General features: G+C 50.4%; 1 protein-coding gene across 1 annotated transcript; it reads right to left on the bottom strand.

Annotated features, from left to right (window-relative positions):
- Positions 1 to 8,987: 8,987 nt before the first annotated feature.
- LOC119329182 (GDSL esterase/lipase At5g45910-like) lies at positions 8,988 to 12,876 on the bottom strand. The gene is made up of 5 exons (XM_037602185.1): positions 12,502 to 12,876; positions 11,542 to 11,757; positions 11,301 to 11,449; positions 9,686 to 9,962; positions 8,988 to 9,560 (listed from the first exon to the last, which is right to left on the bottom strand). The coding sequence occupies exons 1-5, from the start codon at positions 12,749 to 12,751 to the stop codon at positions 9,343 to 9,345; spliced, it is 1,110 nt and encodes a 369-aa protein (XP_037458082.1). The 5' UTR covers positions 12,752 to 12,876; the 3' UTR covers positions 8,988 to 9,342.
- Between the last annotated feature and the right edge of the window lie 3,496 nt (positions 12,877 to 16,372).

The following is a 16,372-nucleotide window of genomic DNA, read 5'->3' as shown; positions in this document are numbered from 1 at the left end:
AGGCGGTATATTGCGCCTTGAACTTCTCCTCCGTTGCTGATCATCCAACAATGACTGAGGTTGAAGGACTTGTCGTCATGTTGGGCCTTGAATGACTCCAAAGTTTTGAATGCCTACAAATGAATAGCATGTAAGCATATGGGCAAATGGACATGCAAGCACAAACGGAAACGAATACGGAGAGGGCGCATGTATACCATATCTTTGAGGCCAAGGCCGCTCACGGGACGTGCTTGGATGCTCTCAAGGGTGGCACAAAACTTGTTGCATTCTTATTATATCACCCTCCATCGCTTCGAGAGGGATACCCACCCCGCTTGCTCTCCATTTGGTAGGGCACGAACTTCTTGCGTTCATGGTACTCACGATGAACATGAAGCAAAAAGGTACATGTCTTTTGCTCGGCGCCAACCTTGGGGTCTTGTCCAATGTCCCTCCAACACTCGCAAATGAGTTTGTCTTCTGGTTGCGTGTATGCCTTCGTCCACTTGCTTTTGCGCTTCTTGTTTGCGATGGCTTGGTTGGTGAGCTCGTCCTCGAACAAAGGCTCCCCGTCGATGTCCATCTCATCTTCTTACCCAAGGCCGTAGTCCTCCGGGAATTCGTGGTCGAGCGGGAAGGTGTTTCCCAAGTCGACCTAGTCTTGCATGAACGGGTCGTCCATGCTAGCTTGATCAAAGGTGGCGGGCATGAAGGGTGCTCGGCCGTATTGGCTTTGGGTCTCGTCAGGACCGAAAGCAACCACGCCTGCACCGCCTGCGGAGGAAGCGGCTCCCACACCGTCTTGGAAGATGATGTTCTCGATGATGAAAATGGTTGGCCGTCTCGTCATCACCGGTGGCCAGAATTTTGTCGAACAGGTTGCGGGCGTCGGGAAGCTTATCGGCTGGCATCTCCCGCAGTCGTTTCCTCGCAACTCTGGAGGATGATCCACCGGCCACCGGTGTGGTGTTGAGGTCGATGGCCATAGCCGCGGGCGTGGACGGCGCCACCATGCTCACCTCCGGCGAGCATTTCCCGAAGAAACGGGAGGCCTGCGGATAGACATGAAAGCTGGGAATCGGTTGGGTGGGAGAAGCGTGCGACAACTCTGGCAGTACCACCCGAGGGAATGCCGATGAGCCCGTGTTGGCTGCCGCCACGGCGGCGCTGACGAGCCCGTGATGGCCAGTGTTTAACCCTAGGTAGAGCAGGGCCTCCCTCGTTGCCGCGGCCACTCGGGCATTGGTTTCCTCCTGCTGTGAGGCGGTGGAAAGGGCCGCGGCTTCGAGATTGCGGTCCTTCGCGTGCCTTCGACCCTTCCTCTTAGCCGACTACAAGACCCGCTCCTTGGGCGTCAAATGCTTATTCTTCAGCGGCGCCGCAGTCTTGCGGGGCGCGCGGGGCTTGCCTTTGGGAGGCGACGGAGGTGAGGCCGCAGGAGGCAAGGCTGGCGGCGGTGTCAAGGTCAGCACGTCATCCATGGAGAGAGGCCGGGAGCTTTTTGGGAAAGTGGGGGGGGGATGATTGTGGTTGTGCCGCCAACTGGCGGTCCAGGGGGAGGAGTAGTCGGGCGTCGCGTGCATTCGTTTTGTGTCCACACCGATGCAAATGAGGCTCAAATTTGGACTAGGAATGGGTCGGCAGGCGGATGAAAAGTGGATGCGCTTCCGTTTGGGTCGGCACGTTGGGCCGATTTTTTTTGTCCGTTTTACCGCCGTGGCCCGAACGTGAATCATGGACTTTTTGTTCGCGACGTCTATTTCTCGCGTTAAGCGAGAGGAGAGGGAAACTCTCGCTTAATGTGCTACAGTGTCGGGCCGGCCCACTGGTCAGGGGGGTAGTTGGGCGTCGCGTGCATTCGTTTGGTGTCCATGCCGACGCAAATGAGGCTTAAATTTGAACTTGGAATGGGTCGGCAGGCGGATGATATGTGGACATGCGTCTATTTGGATCAGTGCGTTGGACCGACTTTTTGTGTGAGTTTTACCGCCGTGGCCCAAACCTGAATCGTGGACGATTGCGTTCGTGGCAACTCTCGCTTAATGCGCTACAGTGTCAGGCCGGCCCACTAATCCAGGGGAGAGTAGTCGGGCGTCACGTGCATTCGTTTGGTGTCCATGCCAATGCAAATGAGGCTTGAATTTAGACCGGGAATGGGTCGGCAGGCGAACGAAAAGCAGGCGCTCCTTCGTTTGGGTCGATGCGTTGGGCTGACCTTTTGTGTCCGTTTTACCGTCATGGCCTGAACGTGAATCGTGGACGTTTGCGTTCGCGGCGTCTATTTCTCGCATTAAGCCAGAGGTGAGGGAAGCTCTCGGTTCATGCGCTGCAGTGTGGGGCCGGCCCACTAGTCCATTTTTTCGAAGAAAAAAAGCTAGCTAAGTTAACCACTACGCTGAGTTCGAGTTCATGTTTTTTTTAGGAAAGACCATCGTGACAAGCTTTATTAAACTCAAATAATGATTACATCGTTTGCTAATCCTCCTAATAAGAAGTTTGGAGGATCATCGTCCCATCTACCATGATATGAACATGCATATCATGGCTTGAAGCTCCGTCCCCCGTGCCACTCTCGCGAGCGGCCCGGGCGGAATCCTAGATCGCCGCCGCCGTCGCTCCCTTCCTTCTCCCTCGCCGCCGTCAGGGGACTCCGCCGGGCAAAGCCCGCGCGTGCGTCGGCGGCAGCGGGGCTCCCTCCCTCCTCGCGAGGCTCCTAGGCGGCGCGGGACGGCCGGCCCTCGCGGCGGCGCTCGGCTCGGCGGCAGGTCGGGTCGCCGGCGAATCTGCGGGGCTCCCCTTTGGTGGCGCTGCGGTGATGGCGGCGGCGTGGTCTGCGTGGGGCGGCGAGGCGCGGGCTCCTCCTCCTCCTGATCTGATGGCGCCACGGTGGCGCCGGCGCTCGGGCGTGCGACGGGGTCCGTGAGGGTGGTCGACGCGTGACGTCTCCCTCCCTGATCTGATGGCTCCACAGTGGCGCCAGTGCTCGGGCGGCGCTTGGCGTCGACAAGCGGTGGCGGGCGCTGGGATCTCGGCGGCGCTCCGGCGTGTGCAGGCGGCGACGGTCCCTGTGCGCGGTCGGCAGCTTCGTCTCCGACCCGGATGGCGCGGGGGATGGCGGCGGCCCAGCGTGGCCGGCGATCTGGATGCGGTGGTGCCGGTGGCTCGCTGATCTGCCGGTACTCCAGGGTCTGCCTGGTGGTGCTGGTGGTGACGGCGGCCCGTGCACGAGAGTTGGATTCCTTCGAACTGATCTGGGTGAAAACTTGCCTTCGGCTTCTGCTAAGGCCCGCGGTGGCGGCGCTATCTGCGTCGTTCCCTTCTTGAAGGCATCGCCGTGGAGAAGTTCAAGGCCACTCTCTGCTACCTCCGGGGGAAACCCTAGATCGGATGATCGGATGACGGCGGCGCTCTAGTGTCGTTCCTCCCTTGGGGGCGTCATTTTTGGAGGTACACACGTGATCGAGGGACCAGAGGACGGATTCTTTGGTGGAGCGGTGCTTCATCCTACACACTGATGGCGACGGATCTTGACGGCGTGGCGCAGTGCAGATTCGGAGTTCGCTGTGGGAGGATGGACTCGCGCAGGAGGACGGCGCTGTCGGGCATCGTGGTGGCGTCGATGGCAGAGAGACCTGGCACGGTACATGCAACAGTACAGCTCTGAAGATGAATTTGTGGCAGGTGGCTGCGGCGGCTTCATACCCGGCAGGCGTCCTGGTTGAGGAGTGCGCCGGACTGGTAGGTGCCCCATACCCGGCAGGCGTCCTGTTTGGGACCTCAGGTCTTAGATGTTTAGGTTTGCCTGCGATGTCTGTTTGGTATTAGGCCCAGACTATCTGCGCCCCTTCATCAATTGGATAAGTGTAGCGACAGTTGTTGCTTAGACGGTGGCTTTAGTCTTGCTGTTGTATGGCTTTGTAAGGTTTTGTGATAATAATTAATAAAGTGGCCGTATGCATCGCCCAGATGCAGAGGCCGGGGGTCATCTTCCTTTTCTTAAAAAAAGTATCGTCCAATCTACCAGAATGTTTATTCAAAAAGCTGAACTTAGCAAGCTCATGAGCTACACCATTCACTACCTTATTACAATGTTTAAATTTGACCTTTCCGGCCAGATTGGCTAAATCAACACACTCTGCGTAAATAGCCGCCGCTGAATCCCACCATTATGATTGGTCGGTGCAGAAGTTGATCACCTCAAGAAAATCCGACTCCGCTTCAATATTATCAAGGCCCAAAAAATATGCAAGAGATAAGCCTTCCTTCATAGTCATTGCTTCAGCAGTTGTAGCATCGGCCGCATGGTTTAAATAAACGCACCTAGCTGCTACGAAGAAGCCGTTATGATCTCTGATGACTGCTGCAGTTGCTCCTGTACCTTCTTCCAAGTGGTAGGAAGCATCAACATTCAATTTCTTTATTCTTGGTTCAGGTCTGGACCATCTTTCTTCCACAACATTACCTGACTGTTTCCTCACCCTTAAGGCATTCCCAGTAATGGCAAGGATTGAAATTGCACTGCTTCCAGTTGGGTATACCTTTCCTTCGTGCGTTACTTGGCGTCGTAGCCACCAGATGTACCAATAGCCGACCGCAATTGTTTCCCTGATGCCAATTGCTTGTGTACCGGGCATTACACCTCCGACACTGCAGATTAGGTGTTCAAGAATTTCTGAACCAGACCGGTCAGCTAATATATGTGCTGTAATGCATTCATAAATTCCAAGGTTAGTCCATATCTGCACAGCTAGCGTACATGTAAATAAGAGATGCTTAACATCTTCAGCTCCTTGCTTGCAGATTAGACTATTAGAAGGGAAAGTGCAAGTTTTATTTCTTTGGTTTTCTGTTTCTTCTCTGGTTTTTTATTTTTTTCTCCAAGTTTTTCATTTGTTTCTTCAGTTTTTTTATTTTCTTTTTTCTTTGGTTTATTTTGTTTCTTTTTTAATTTTCATTTTTAAATTTTTCTTTCTTTCTTTGTGTTTTCATAACATTCTTATATACGTGATCAATATTTATTTAATAAGTGATCAATATTTTTTTGTATAACTCTTCAAAATTGTTCAAACGCTTATTCAATATTTTTATACTTATTTGACATTTTTCAAATACTTGTTCAGCATTTTCCAAATACTCATTCAATTTTTTTTAATACTTATTCAACATTTTTTTCATATATGTGTTCAATATTTTTAATACTTGTTCAACATTTTTCATATACTCGTTCAACATTTTCTTATATGTATTCAACATTTTTCAAATATTTGCTCAACATTTTTTAATACTTGTTCAACATTTTTTTAATTCTTGTTCAACATTTTTTTAATTCTTATTCAACATTTAAAGTAAATACAAGCAAAACACAAAAAAAAGGAAACAGGCATGTGCTGCCCCGCGCGTGGGCTGGCTCATATGTTCGCTCGCTTCAGCGAGTCAGAAGGCTCGACTCGCTGACAGCGAGGAATAGTCGAGCCCGTTTGCGTTTCGCGAAATCTGAGAGGTAGTAGAGGGTGAGGGCCGGGAAGAGGAAACGCATGGCTGGCAGGCGGGAGACGCCCGGCACGTTCGTACTATACAACACGATACATCTAATCGGCAGTCTGTCTCAGCATGTTTCTCTTCCTTTTTACGAGGACTATGTACTCAGCATAAAATGTGACTGGCTCAGTCTCTCGGAGGTGTTCATAGTGCGTGTGTGCGTTCATAGAGATAAGTGTATACATGTTTATATGAGTGTTTGCATCTGTACTGTGTTTAAAGCATAGGATGTGACTGTTTGTACTTTTTTTCTGGAAGAGCATACAACTCAATATACTGAAGTAACTCCAACATACACGACACCCCTGATAATAAAAAAGAAAAGTACAAGTTGATCTCTGGGGAGTCCACCACCTTTAACGACTGGAAACCAATCTGTGATTGGATGATTAGAGTGACAGTGATATCCCCAGCCAATCAGGGTTTAAGTCCTGGTGCTTGTATTATTTATGGATTTATTTTAAGATTTTCGGTGATGCGCTTTCAGTGGGAGGAGACGTTTCCGTTGACGACGAGGCACCTACGATGACTTCGCAAATCCCAAGATGATATGCCGGCTCAGTCTTTCAAAGGTGCTCATAAAAATAGAGTGTACGTGTGTGCGTTCATAGAAGTGAGTGTATATGTGTATGTATGAGCGCTTGTATGTGTACTGTATTAGAAAAATAAGTAAATGACGCGCCGCCGCCACCGTCGCTGCTCCACACTTAGCCGGCAAACTTTTTTTTTACGGTTTCCTTGACGGATGGGAAGTCATCCATACTAAGGCCAAATGGACCAACACCCCTGAACTGAAGACGTCGCTGGGTACGCAAAACAACACACGAAGCACTCTGAAGATCATTGACCTCATATCCGCCATGCTCGATAGTCGACGTTTAAGAGCATGAACACAATCAGCCACCAGCAATCCAAAAGCAAGCACCTGAGCAGTCATCGTCCTCCGCAAAGCAACGCCACCACGCACAACAGTGAGTAGCAGACAACACAACTGAAGAACAGAAGACGCCAGAGCACACAACCAGTAGACAAATCCAATCCCCGTGAACCTTACAAAACCCGAGGTGAGATGTATCGATATCGTTTTGAGTCATACACATGCTCACTATACTGATCTTTCCGTTACCGATTTTGTTCTCTTTTCTCGTTGACATGTGCCGGCATCCCCGTAATATATGCATTTATGTCTGGCCAGACGATGATGAATGTCGTCACACCGAGAGGGCCCTAAGAATATCTCTTCATCATCGAAGAAGCAAACTCCACTCTCGAGCTATCTAGTCCATTGTCAAACTTTTCGATGAACTTGCAAGTTGTTGTTATAATCACCGTGTTACAGATGACGTTTGAACAACCCCAAAGTCCACCGTACGGTAATAACTGACTACGATACTCTCATGGTCTAAGAAACTAAAACACACGTTAACACTCCGTGTTATAATTTTGAAGTATAACAAACAAGTTTGGATCGATTCAATATGAACGTTCTTCCAACGTCATATTCTCAATGTTGTTTTAGGACTATCGTTACACTTAACGATATCCTAAAATCCGGAAAACATAATCACTAACAACACTTGAGCTAGTCTTATAGGCAAGATTAGGAAGCTAATTTTACCGTTCATTATTCCACACGTGCATATGAGTTTTGACTGAATTGCATATTCCGGGATTATAGTAGTTATAGCACAAAATATAAACTCTTAATTATGAACATGAAAATATAATAATACAATATTACTGTCGCTAGGGCATATATCCAAGGGGAGAAAGCTTGGCAATGATGCCTCCGCAATGAATTTGTCCGATAAGACACAATTGAAATGATCAAGTATCTTAGTGAGCGACTGAATCTCATGAGCCTACTCAACCACGGAGCGGTCATCGGTCATCTTATAGTCATGATATTATTCCATGATATACAATTCAATTCTTACGTCTCAGACCCCAGACTTGGCCTCAAGTGCACCCCGCATATCTTTATTGACCATGATGGTCATGAAGGGATCGACAATCTTCTCGCCAAAAACACTCAGAACAGCACCTCGAAAGAGGATGTTCGTAGACTGGAAAGCTTGCTCCTGTTCAGCAGTAAGCTCTACCTTTGGCTTGCCCTTAGAGGCGTGAAAACAATTCATGGTGGTAAGCCAAAGAACTGCCCCTGCATGCCACCTCGTATAATTCACACCCTCAAACGTAGCAGACTTGAAAGTTGCAGCAATGCAATTGGAGAAAATTGCCTACACATATCAAGTTTTTATATTGTTAAATAATTAGGAATTTTTTGTTTAGTTTAATCCAGAAAAACAATAGGTAAAAGATGATCAACATGATAGAGAGAATAATTGAGACATGCAAAAGATTGTTGAAACTAGTTGTGCAATCGAGATCAAGTAACATATCTGTATGGATTGCTACTAGTAGTACTCGAAACCCTAATCCTAACAAAGAGGACAAGATGACATACAGAGCAGCGGCAGAAGATGCAGATGTGCCAATTGTCATGTCGCCGAAAAGGTTGTTGACGTCGGGAATAAGTCGTCCCTGGGGAACTCGTCGTCGTCATTCGCAGCCACGTTGAAGAAGAATTCAGCAGTCATGCAAGGGCACTCCCCACAAATCCGACCGCCTCTCTCCCGTACCAGATCACAAGAGGCGGGGCTTCGGAGGTGTGTTGTCTCATTCCCCGGTGCATGCCGAGGAGCGAGATGGAAAAGAAGTAGGCGACGCAAGATTCTGGAACGAGACGAGGAGTTGTGTATTCTGCCTGTAGAGGAGCAACCTCTTATATAGGAGAGATGAAACCAACCCCTCATTAGTAGAAGTGCAACGGACGCAATAAACATCACTAATTGTTCAGTTTGTTCTCTCATTTATGCGTTAATTGTTTCAACTTCTTTCTTGCGTGACAAAAATAAAGCAGCACATACACGTGGCATAGGCCCTAGCTCGGCTTGACTCGATCACGAAACAAGATACGCACGTGAGGCGTGGCGGGCGGAGCAGGAGCGCGCATGTATGTGCTCTCTTCTCAAGCTCTTAGTGGTATGTGGAACAACTCCCCTTATAAGTTGGCCTCACACACTCTCCACTAGCCGGGTGTGGCTAAACTTTTCACACCACCTTGTCATTCATGAATGGGTCTCATGGGTCTCTGGGATTTACAATAATTTATTAGTAGAAAAATCTGAATTATTATGTGGGCTAGGCCCAATAATTTCAACAATATGATGTTTATCTTTGGCCGTGTTGGACTTGTTGAATTTGTGCATCATGTTATGTATAGGCTGGACATTCTTTGAATGCGGTTATATCATCTCGGTATATCAATTCAATTCGATGTTCTTTATTGAAAAAATCTCTCAACGAAGGCAAGACGCTTAATTCTGCACGCGCATCACGCAGAGTCATTACAGCCATACATTGTTCTGCGCAAACGGAGGCCAGGAGGGAAAACAGCAGCACAATCAAAAGCGCGGTTCAGGGAGCGCAAATGCGCAATTTTCCCATCCTCTAGTGCCCATAATATTTAATAACTTATTCTTATGCAAGTCTTGGTAAATGAATAAGAAGAATCAGGTAGCATGTCATACAAGGTACGTACATCTGTACTACTACTAGAGCTTTTCAGCTGGAAAACATATCTATACCGGCACGGTTTATACAACCTCCCATCATATCATAACTTAACATCTCCAGCGCCTGAAGCGCTCCGCATGTCACCGATCCCTCCATCACCATCATCATCATCAGCAGCAGCAGCAGCAGCAGCAGCGACGTTACATACATAGGTACACGGCTAAGGGCCAGCCATGTCGACTCTCACTTCATGATCGGGGGAGAGGCGTAGGGGCCGTTGAGCCAGCCGTTGGCCACCATGCGGTAGGCGGCCTCGGTCATGTGGATGCCGTCCCAGCTCACGTACGCCGACGGGTTGGAGCACACGCTCGCGCCCGCCTCGCCGCACTTCTTCTTCAGGTTGAAGTTGTAGGCGCCCGTCCCTCCGGCGCCGCAGCACGCCTGCAATGCCGTGCTGAAGCCTGCAACGGCCGTCAGGTTCTTCAGTTAGATCATGCCACATGCCAAATAAATCATGCTGATCGTATGGTGATCTTGTGATGAATAACTACTGTCAGCGTGCAACTTTGGACCCATCTTCACATACCGAATTTTCCGGGGCTCACGACGAACTGCATTGCGGCTTTGAAGTAGTCGCCGTACATGATTTTGGTCTTCGGGTACTTCTTCTGAAGCGCGTCGAGCTGCTGCTTGAGCTCCCTGTTGTGGTGGAAGGCCAGACGGTTGTATCTCCGGAGGCACCCCGTGCGCGCGTTGTAGTCGGACTTCTTGCTGCTGTTGTAGAGAGTCAGGTACAACGGGAAGCACCCGATCGGAAGAATTCCAGGCACCAACAGGTCCGTCGCGCCAAGCTCGATCAATTTCTGAAAGAACAATGAAAAAATGAGCGTAAGACTATCAAAATTCCTATATGTTTATGCACGTATAGTGATCTAAACAATTAGTGTACAAAGTAGTACTCCCTCCGTCTTAAAGTTAGTACAAAGTTAAGTCACTTATTTTGGGACGGAGGGAGTATATTCCAAACAGCACAACCGTTTGAAACCGTTATATTATACTGACAAGCTAGTTTAGCAGAGAAGTACGCCCTCTGTAACAGCACAACGTTACAGAAGGTCTTACATTAGTTTACAGAGGGAGTACTAATAACTAATAAGTAACAGCAATGCAACACTGACAGTACTGTAATTTTTGAAGATCTTTTCACTCTCATTGAAGTGTGTGGACTGGACACTAACCAATTTTTTAGAGCCATGTCATGTGACAGCCGTTTCATGATTGCCATGCACATAAAAGATGATTCCTCATCTTCTTTGCCAGCCATGCCCAATCTCTTCATTGTGCAATCATGTCAGATTGACACGAATTCCCCATCGGGACACCACATGTGCCACTACACTAAGCAACAATCTGATGTACTGTGATGGAGCAACTCTATCCGGGACCAAAGTACAGACCCCATGGCATCACGAATATCTATCTGGTGTTTGATTTATGCCGGCGAAAAAAAGACCCCTTTTCCAAACCAGTGTAACAATAGCAGTTTCATGTTAATTGCCCAGTCACAAGATTCTCCACTTGTGAGAAAGATACCAAAAGTGTCACATGGCATCGCCCCTATTTTAATGTCTGCAAATGTTGGTAGGCAACCATCATACTGAGATCCCTAGATCCAATCCAAATCCAATCAAATGTGTATTGGCCCTATCAGTCTATCACTCGCCTACCACCACACCACATTGCAGCCAAAGCTTAGGTAGTGACACTGTGCCTACCTACTAAACGAAACCACTACTCGGAAAAAAAAAACTGAACCAAACTACTCGGTCTCCTAACTGAACACTCCCTTGTAGAACTGAAATCTATATGGTCTCAAGGCAATTCGAGGGCACGGCCCGAATAATCCGTGCCCCCTGATCGTCTCCACGCCGTTTTTTCGGCCGCTCATGCGTTTGTCATGAATTCCACCTTGCCAGCAAACATCCAGGTATGACAGATGTGTGTTTGCCCGGAATTCGCACCCATGACACACTTGCATGATCCCCCTGAAACTGGAATCTTCAAGTACATTGCACACCTGGCGCTACTTTTCTACTTTGGCCATGTGTGTGTGTGCATTCCGTTGGATTTTCTACGGCTTCTATATGATGCAATGCCAAGGTGACCCTACATTTCTACCTCCATGGGTTTTAGTTTCATACCTCGACGCCGTTGGCGATGGCCTTGGCGACCAGCGGCACGTAGGTCTTCACCTCGGAGAAGGCGACGCCGGAGAAGAGAGGAGCGTTGTAGTCGTTCCCCCCGAACTCTCCCACCACGAACAGGGACTTGCTGAAGTAGTCCCTGCACTCTGCAGTTGGCACCACAAAATGAAACTCTGAACTTGAGATCTACTGACGGTAGCATCACATTTCAAGAAGGCTTAAGAGGTCGGCGCCGGACCTTTCTCCGATTTGCAGAGCGACGGCTTCATCTTCTGGAGCCAGCCGATCTGGGTGTTAATGGAGCCGGTGTTCCAGATGCGCTGGTCGATTCCGTGGGCCTTGAAGAAGGAGTACTCCAGCGCCGTGGCGCCCGTGATGGCGAAGTTGGCCCCCTTCTTGAAGTCCTTGCCATGCGCCTGCGACGCCGGCGGCAGGGGCAGCCCGAAGTGCTCGGCTGCAAATTTGACAGAAGATTCCCGTCAATAAAAAGGAAATTTTACACGGCATACAACGTGGTGATGTTCGTTATGCTTGTGAAAAAGACGCATAGCAATTCACAGTCTAGCAATGCAATGGCGTACTAGTCAATTGGCGGTAACAGTAAATCACAAAGTTCTTTCAGTAAAAAAATTCGGTCTGCTTTAGTAGTATATCTTTACATCTTTACAGAGGGAAAAGAAAAGGAGCTTTAATTCGAATCACTACTTTGCTGTGGCAGAGTAGACAATGGAGGCAGCAATAACTCACTGTTGCAAAGCAGCAGCTCTTTTTACAAGCTTATTTTACCACTCAATTTTATCTTATCTTCTTCTCTGAAAGGAGAACTTGGGCCTTTTTTCTACTACCTGATTAGCTTTGCATCAAGAGAAATTTTTTGAACACTCTAGCTGGTTGAGTAGGAGTAGCACGCTAGACAAGAGTCAATTTCATCATGACCAAGGTCAGAGCATGGTCAAACGCTCTAGCTGTGGCTCCAAATCAAGCGCTTTAAAAAACACAGACATTTCCATGGGGTACCTCAAAGCTCATAAAATAAGCTCTACTGCACCAAAAGACCAAGAGGAGAAGGAAAAGGACGGCACGGGGAGCCAGGACGAGCTACAGGCCATCTATCCATCCATCCGGGACGGCGGCCGGCGCAGGAATGCGGGATTCGCGGGCGAAGGGATAGGAGAGGAGAGGAGGGAATGGTAGGTACCGAGGAAGTCGACGACGACGCGGCCGTTGGAGCAGCGGCCGGTGGGGCGGCCGAAGAAGGTCATGCCGTAGGGCGACCGCGCGGTGGTGAGCGACTTGGGGATGCCGTCGACGATGAGGTTGCCGGCGTCGGAGAGCGAATCCCCGAAGCTGAAGACGGCCCCGTACGACTTCTTGGCGTGCCTGGCGTGGGCGCCGCCCGAGAGGCACGCCGCCGCGACGAGGACGAGAAGCAGGCCCCGATGCTCCATTGCCGCTGCCGCTGCTGTGGGTGTGGGTGTCGGCGGGCGACGCGCATGTGCTGCGGGAGAGAGAGAGGGAAAGATGGGATCCTTTGCTTGTGTGGCGCCTGCTTTATAACTGCTGAGGGCTGAGCAGCGTGACCGCGGGGGAGTGAGGTGAGGTGAGGTGAGTGAAGTGTGTGCCGCTGCCGCTGGCGCTGGCCTGTGGCGGGCGGGCGGGCGGGATGCGCGGGCGGCACTGTTCGGCATGACCGACCGGATGACGCTCGCGCTCGCGCGGCCGGCCCAGCTGATCTACTAACCATAAGCAACCAGAAAAACGCGGCAAATCCTATCCTTTTCTGCGGCAAATCCTGTTCATCAATGTCACTCATGCCAAATCCGCGCGACCAAGTTAGGCGCCACCAATTACTGCCGCTTGCCAGTCTGAGACGAGCAGAGGCGACTGTGAGCAGCCGAAGAGTGGACTTTCTTGGCTTGGCTTGGCTACCGCCTCCGTAAAGACGAGCGCTCGTACCAACCAAAGTAACTCCACTATAATAACTCTCCTCCCTGCACCCCGGGCCCCGGTGGTATTTCTCATTCCTGGCGTTGATCATAGGTTCGCAGGCCATAATGAGATGCTGCTACCACCTCTCTCTCTCTCTCTCTCTCTGATATCCTCCGCCATTATTAACCGGATCTGTGCGGAGCCAGGTCCGGCCGTCCAGGCTCGGTCGCAAGGGCGCGCACGGGTCTTGACGCTCGGGGGAAAATGGAGCTCCGGCTAGGCTCCGATCCATGTCGTCTTTTTTACTTGCATGGCAGCACCGGTCCCTGTCGTCGTCGTCGTCGTCGTCGTCTTGATGACCTCGAGGTTACCTTCCGCGCCCGTTTCTTGTTGAACCGCCCATTAATTGGCGCCCAGGCCTTCGAGTCGGCGCCCTCGTGGTTTCCCTGAATCGCGCAAGCTTTCTCTTTGCCCCTGTGTCCAGTGTGCGTGCGCGCGGTAGCATAGTACGTTTTGGAGATTCCTGGCTCGCGGCCTCTGCCGTCGGATCGGCTTCGACCTGATCCGGGCCGTTCGATTGGAACGTGCTGCGTCCAGTTTTCAGCGCTCACGGGTCCAGCATGCGGGCTTCATTAGTTTTCTAATGACGGAGTTTAGGGTTTAGGCGGCTTATTATTATGAGTTGTGGCACTCCATCCTCGCCATGACGCCAACGACACTCTGTACCAACCTGGTCGGCACCCAGCACCCACGTCTCACCAAGTGAGTGAGTGATCTGCCAGAGCATGAGGCCAACTCCAAGACGCGACCCCATCTGTTCACACGTGTCCGTTTTAGATAAAACGGACGAATAGCGTGGCCCAACGTGCGGCCTCAAACGGACAAATGTCCGGATTCCGTCCGTTTTTGACTCATTCCCGGTCCAAACTTGCGCTCGGTTTGAGGTGAAACGGATGCGCGCGGACGGCCTGGACGCACGTCCTTGTCCCCCCTGGCCCGCCTGTCGGGGACACTAACAGTCCCTCCGCTCCCCACGCTTTCATCCTCTCTCTCCCGCCCCGCCCCGTCGCCGGCGTCGCCGCTATTCTCCGGCCGCCTCCTCACCGTGCAGCCCCCGGCCATCCCTACCAAACCACGTCTCGACATGGCTGCCACCACGCCCGCGCTTTGGCCGTAGTTTTGGCCGTCGATTGGAGGTTTGGCTGTCACCGTCTTTGCCGGTCGCAGAGGGGAGACGACCGCCGGCAACGTACCACGGCGGCCTCGGCAGCTTCCGACGAGAGCTCCAAAGCGGCCAGTAGCCGGCCGGCAACCACCCCTGCTGCGTCGAGGTGATCATCGCGGCCTCTTCGCCACCACGCCCGCGAGGTGTTCGGCATTTTCCCCACAAAGGTATGGACAGTGGAGACGAGTTTTTCTTCCATCACTTCCTTTGTTCATCGGATGATTCGTCGTCGGATGATGAAGATCTCGTGGTGGCTGCACTGGTCGTTCACGACCACATTCAACGGCAGCTTCCTCGGTACAGGGGGTCAGTCCCTGGCCATGCTCCCAACCTGAACCGCAACAGGAAGAGAGGCCACGCCCTGCTCTATGCCGATTACTTTGCCAACACCCCGCTCTTCAAGTCGGATAAATTCCGTCGCCGTTTTTGAATGGCAAGGCATGTGTTCAATCATATCCGAGAGGGAGTGGTTGCTCATGACCCATACTTCGAGTGCAAGACGGATGCCCTTGGCAAGCTTGGATTCTCCTCTTACCAGAAATGCACCGCGGCCATCCGCATGCTTGCATATGGAATTCCAGGCGATCTGGTGGATGAGTATGTGCATATGAGTGAGACAACATGTATGATGTCAATGTACAAGTTTTGCCCGGCTGTGATCGAGGTGTTTGGCCAAGAGTACTTGAGACAGCCAACTGCCGCTGATACAGAGAGATTGTTGGCGACCAACGCAACTAGAGGCTTTCCAGGCATGCTTGGCAGCATAGATTGTATGCACTGGGAGTGGAAGAACTGTCCATTTGCTTGACAGGGCCAGTACAAAGGGCATGTCAAGGCGTGCACTGTCATATTAGAAGCGGTGGCATCACATGATCTTTGGATATGGCATTCTTTCTTCGGCATGGCAGGTTCTCACAATGATATCAACGTGCTACAGCGTTCTCCAGTCTTCGCGAGGCTTACAGAAGGCCACTCCCCACCTGTCAACTTTGAGATCAACGGCCACCAGTACAACAAGGGATACTATCTAGCAGATGTTATATATCCTCAGTGGTCAACTTTTGTGAAGACAATCTCGAAACCCCAAGGTGAGAAGAGAAAGAGATTTGCCAAATGCAAGAGAGTGTTAGAAAGGATGTGGAACGTGCTTTTGGTGTGCTTTAATCCCGATGGGGTATCGTTCGAAACCCTGCACTGTCATGGGATGAAAGAAAGCTTTGGGAGGTGATGACTGCTTGTGTGATCATGCACAACATGATCGTCGAGGACGAGCGTGATGAGAGTATCTTCGACTAAGGATTTGATTATCAAGGTGAAAATATTGAGCCCCCGCACTAAGACCCAGCCACATTTGAACACTTTGCCCAATTCCACCGTGAGATGCGTGATTGACACACTCATTTGAATCTTCAAAATGACTTGGTAGAGCACGTGTGGATCACATTGGCGACCAATAGATGTATTGGTCCATTTTATGTTCAGTGTAGACAATTTCGATTTGGTTGTAAAACTATTTTAATTTTCAGACAAACATTTGGGTTGTAAAACTAGTTTTGATGAAAATATAGGTATTTTTGGCCGCGACGGACAGGATGGGGCAAAGGGATGGGGTCGCGCGCTGGGCGCACGGCCACCGCATCCCAACCTCCCAGGACATGCCCGGACACGACCCCAAATCCCTACCCAAACGGACATAATCCAAACAAAACGGACGTCCGTTTGAGGTCGCACGGTAGAGTTGGCCTAAGTCGGCACATGCATGCGAGACGGGTTTGTCAGCGTCAGCGTGACGTCACTGCGAGCAACTATTGTTTTCTAGGATCAGGATTTCAGATGCCTGGCCAACAAAGTGCGTGTACACAGAAATAAAATAAACACATTTCAATGTGGAGTACTTCCTCCGTCTCATAATATA

Source organism: Triticum dicoccoides, chromosome 7A, assembly GCF_002162155.2.
Source record: "Triticum dicoccoides isolate Atlit2015 ecotype Zavitan chromosome 7A, WEW_v2.0, whole genome shotgun sequence".
Taxonomy (NCBI): Eukaryota; Viridiplantae; Streptophyta; class Magnoliopsida; order Poales; family Poaceae; genus Triticum; species Triticum dicoccoides.
The sequence above is the reverse complement of the archived record's forward strand: the minus strand, read 5'-3'. Positions and strand labels throughout refer to the sequence as shown.

Coding starts and splice junctions, on each gene's coding strand:
- LOC119329182 (XM_037602185.1), bottom strand. CDS start 12,751: ATGGAGCATCGGGGCCTGCTTCTCGTCCTCGTCGCGGCGGCGTGCCTC. Junction 11,758..12,501: donor CGTCGTCGTCGACTTCCTCG/GTACCTACCATT, acceptor TCAAATTTGCAG/CCGAGCACTTCGGGCTGCCC. Junction 11,450..11,541: donor GCTCTGCAAATCGGAGAAAG/GTCCGGCGCCGA, acceptor TGCCAACTGCAG/AGTGCAGGGACTACTTCAGC.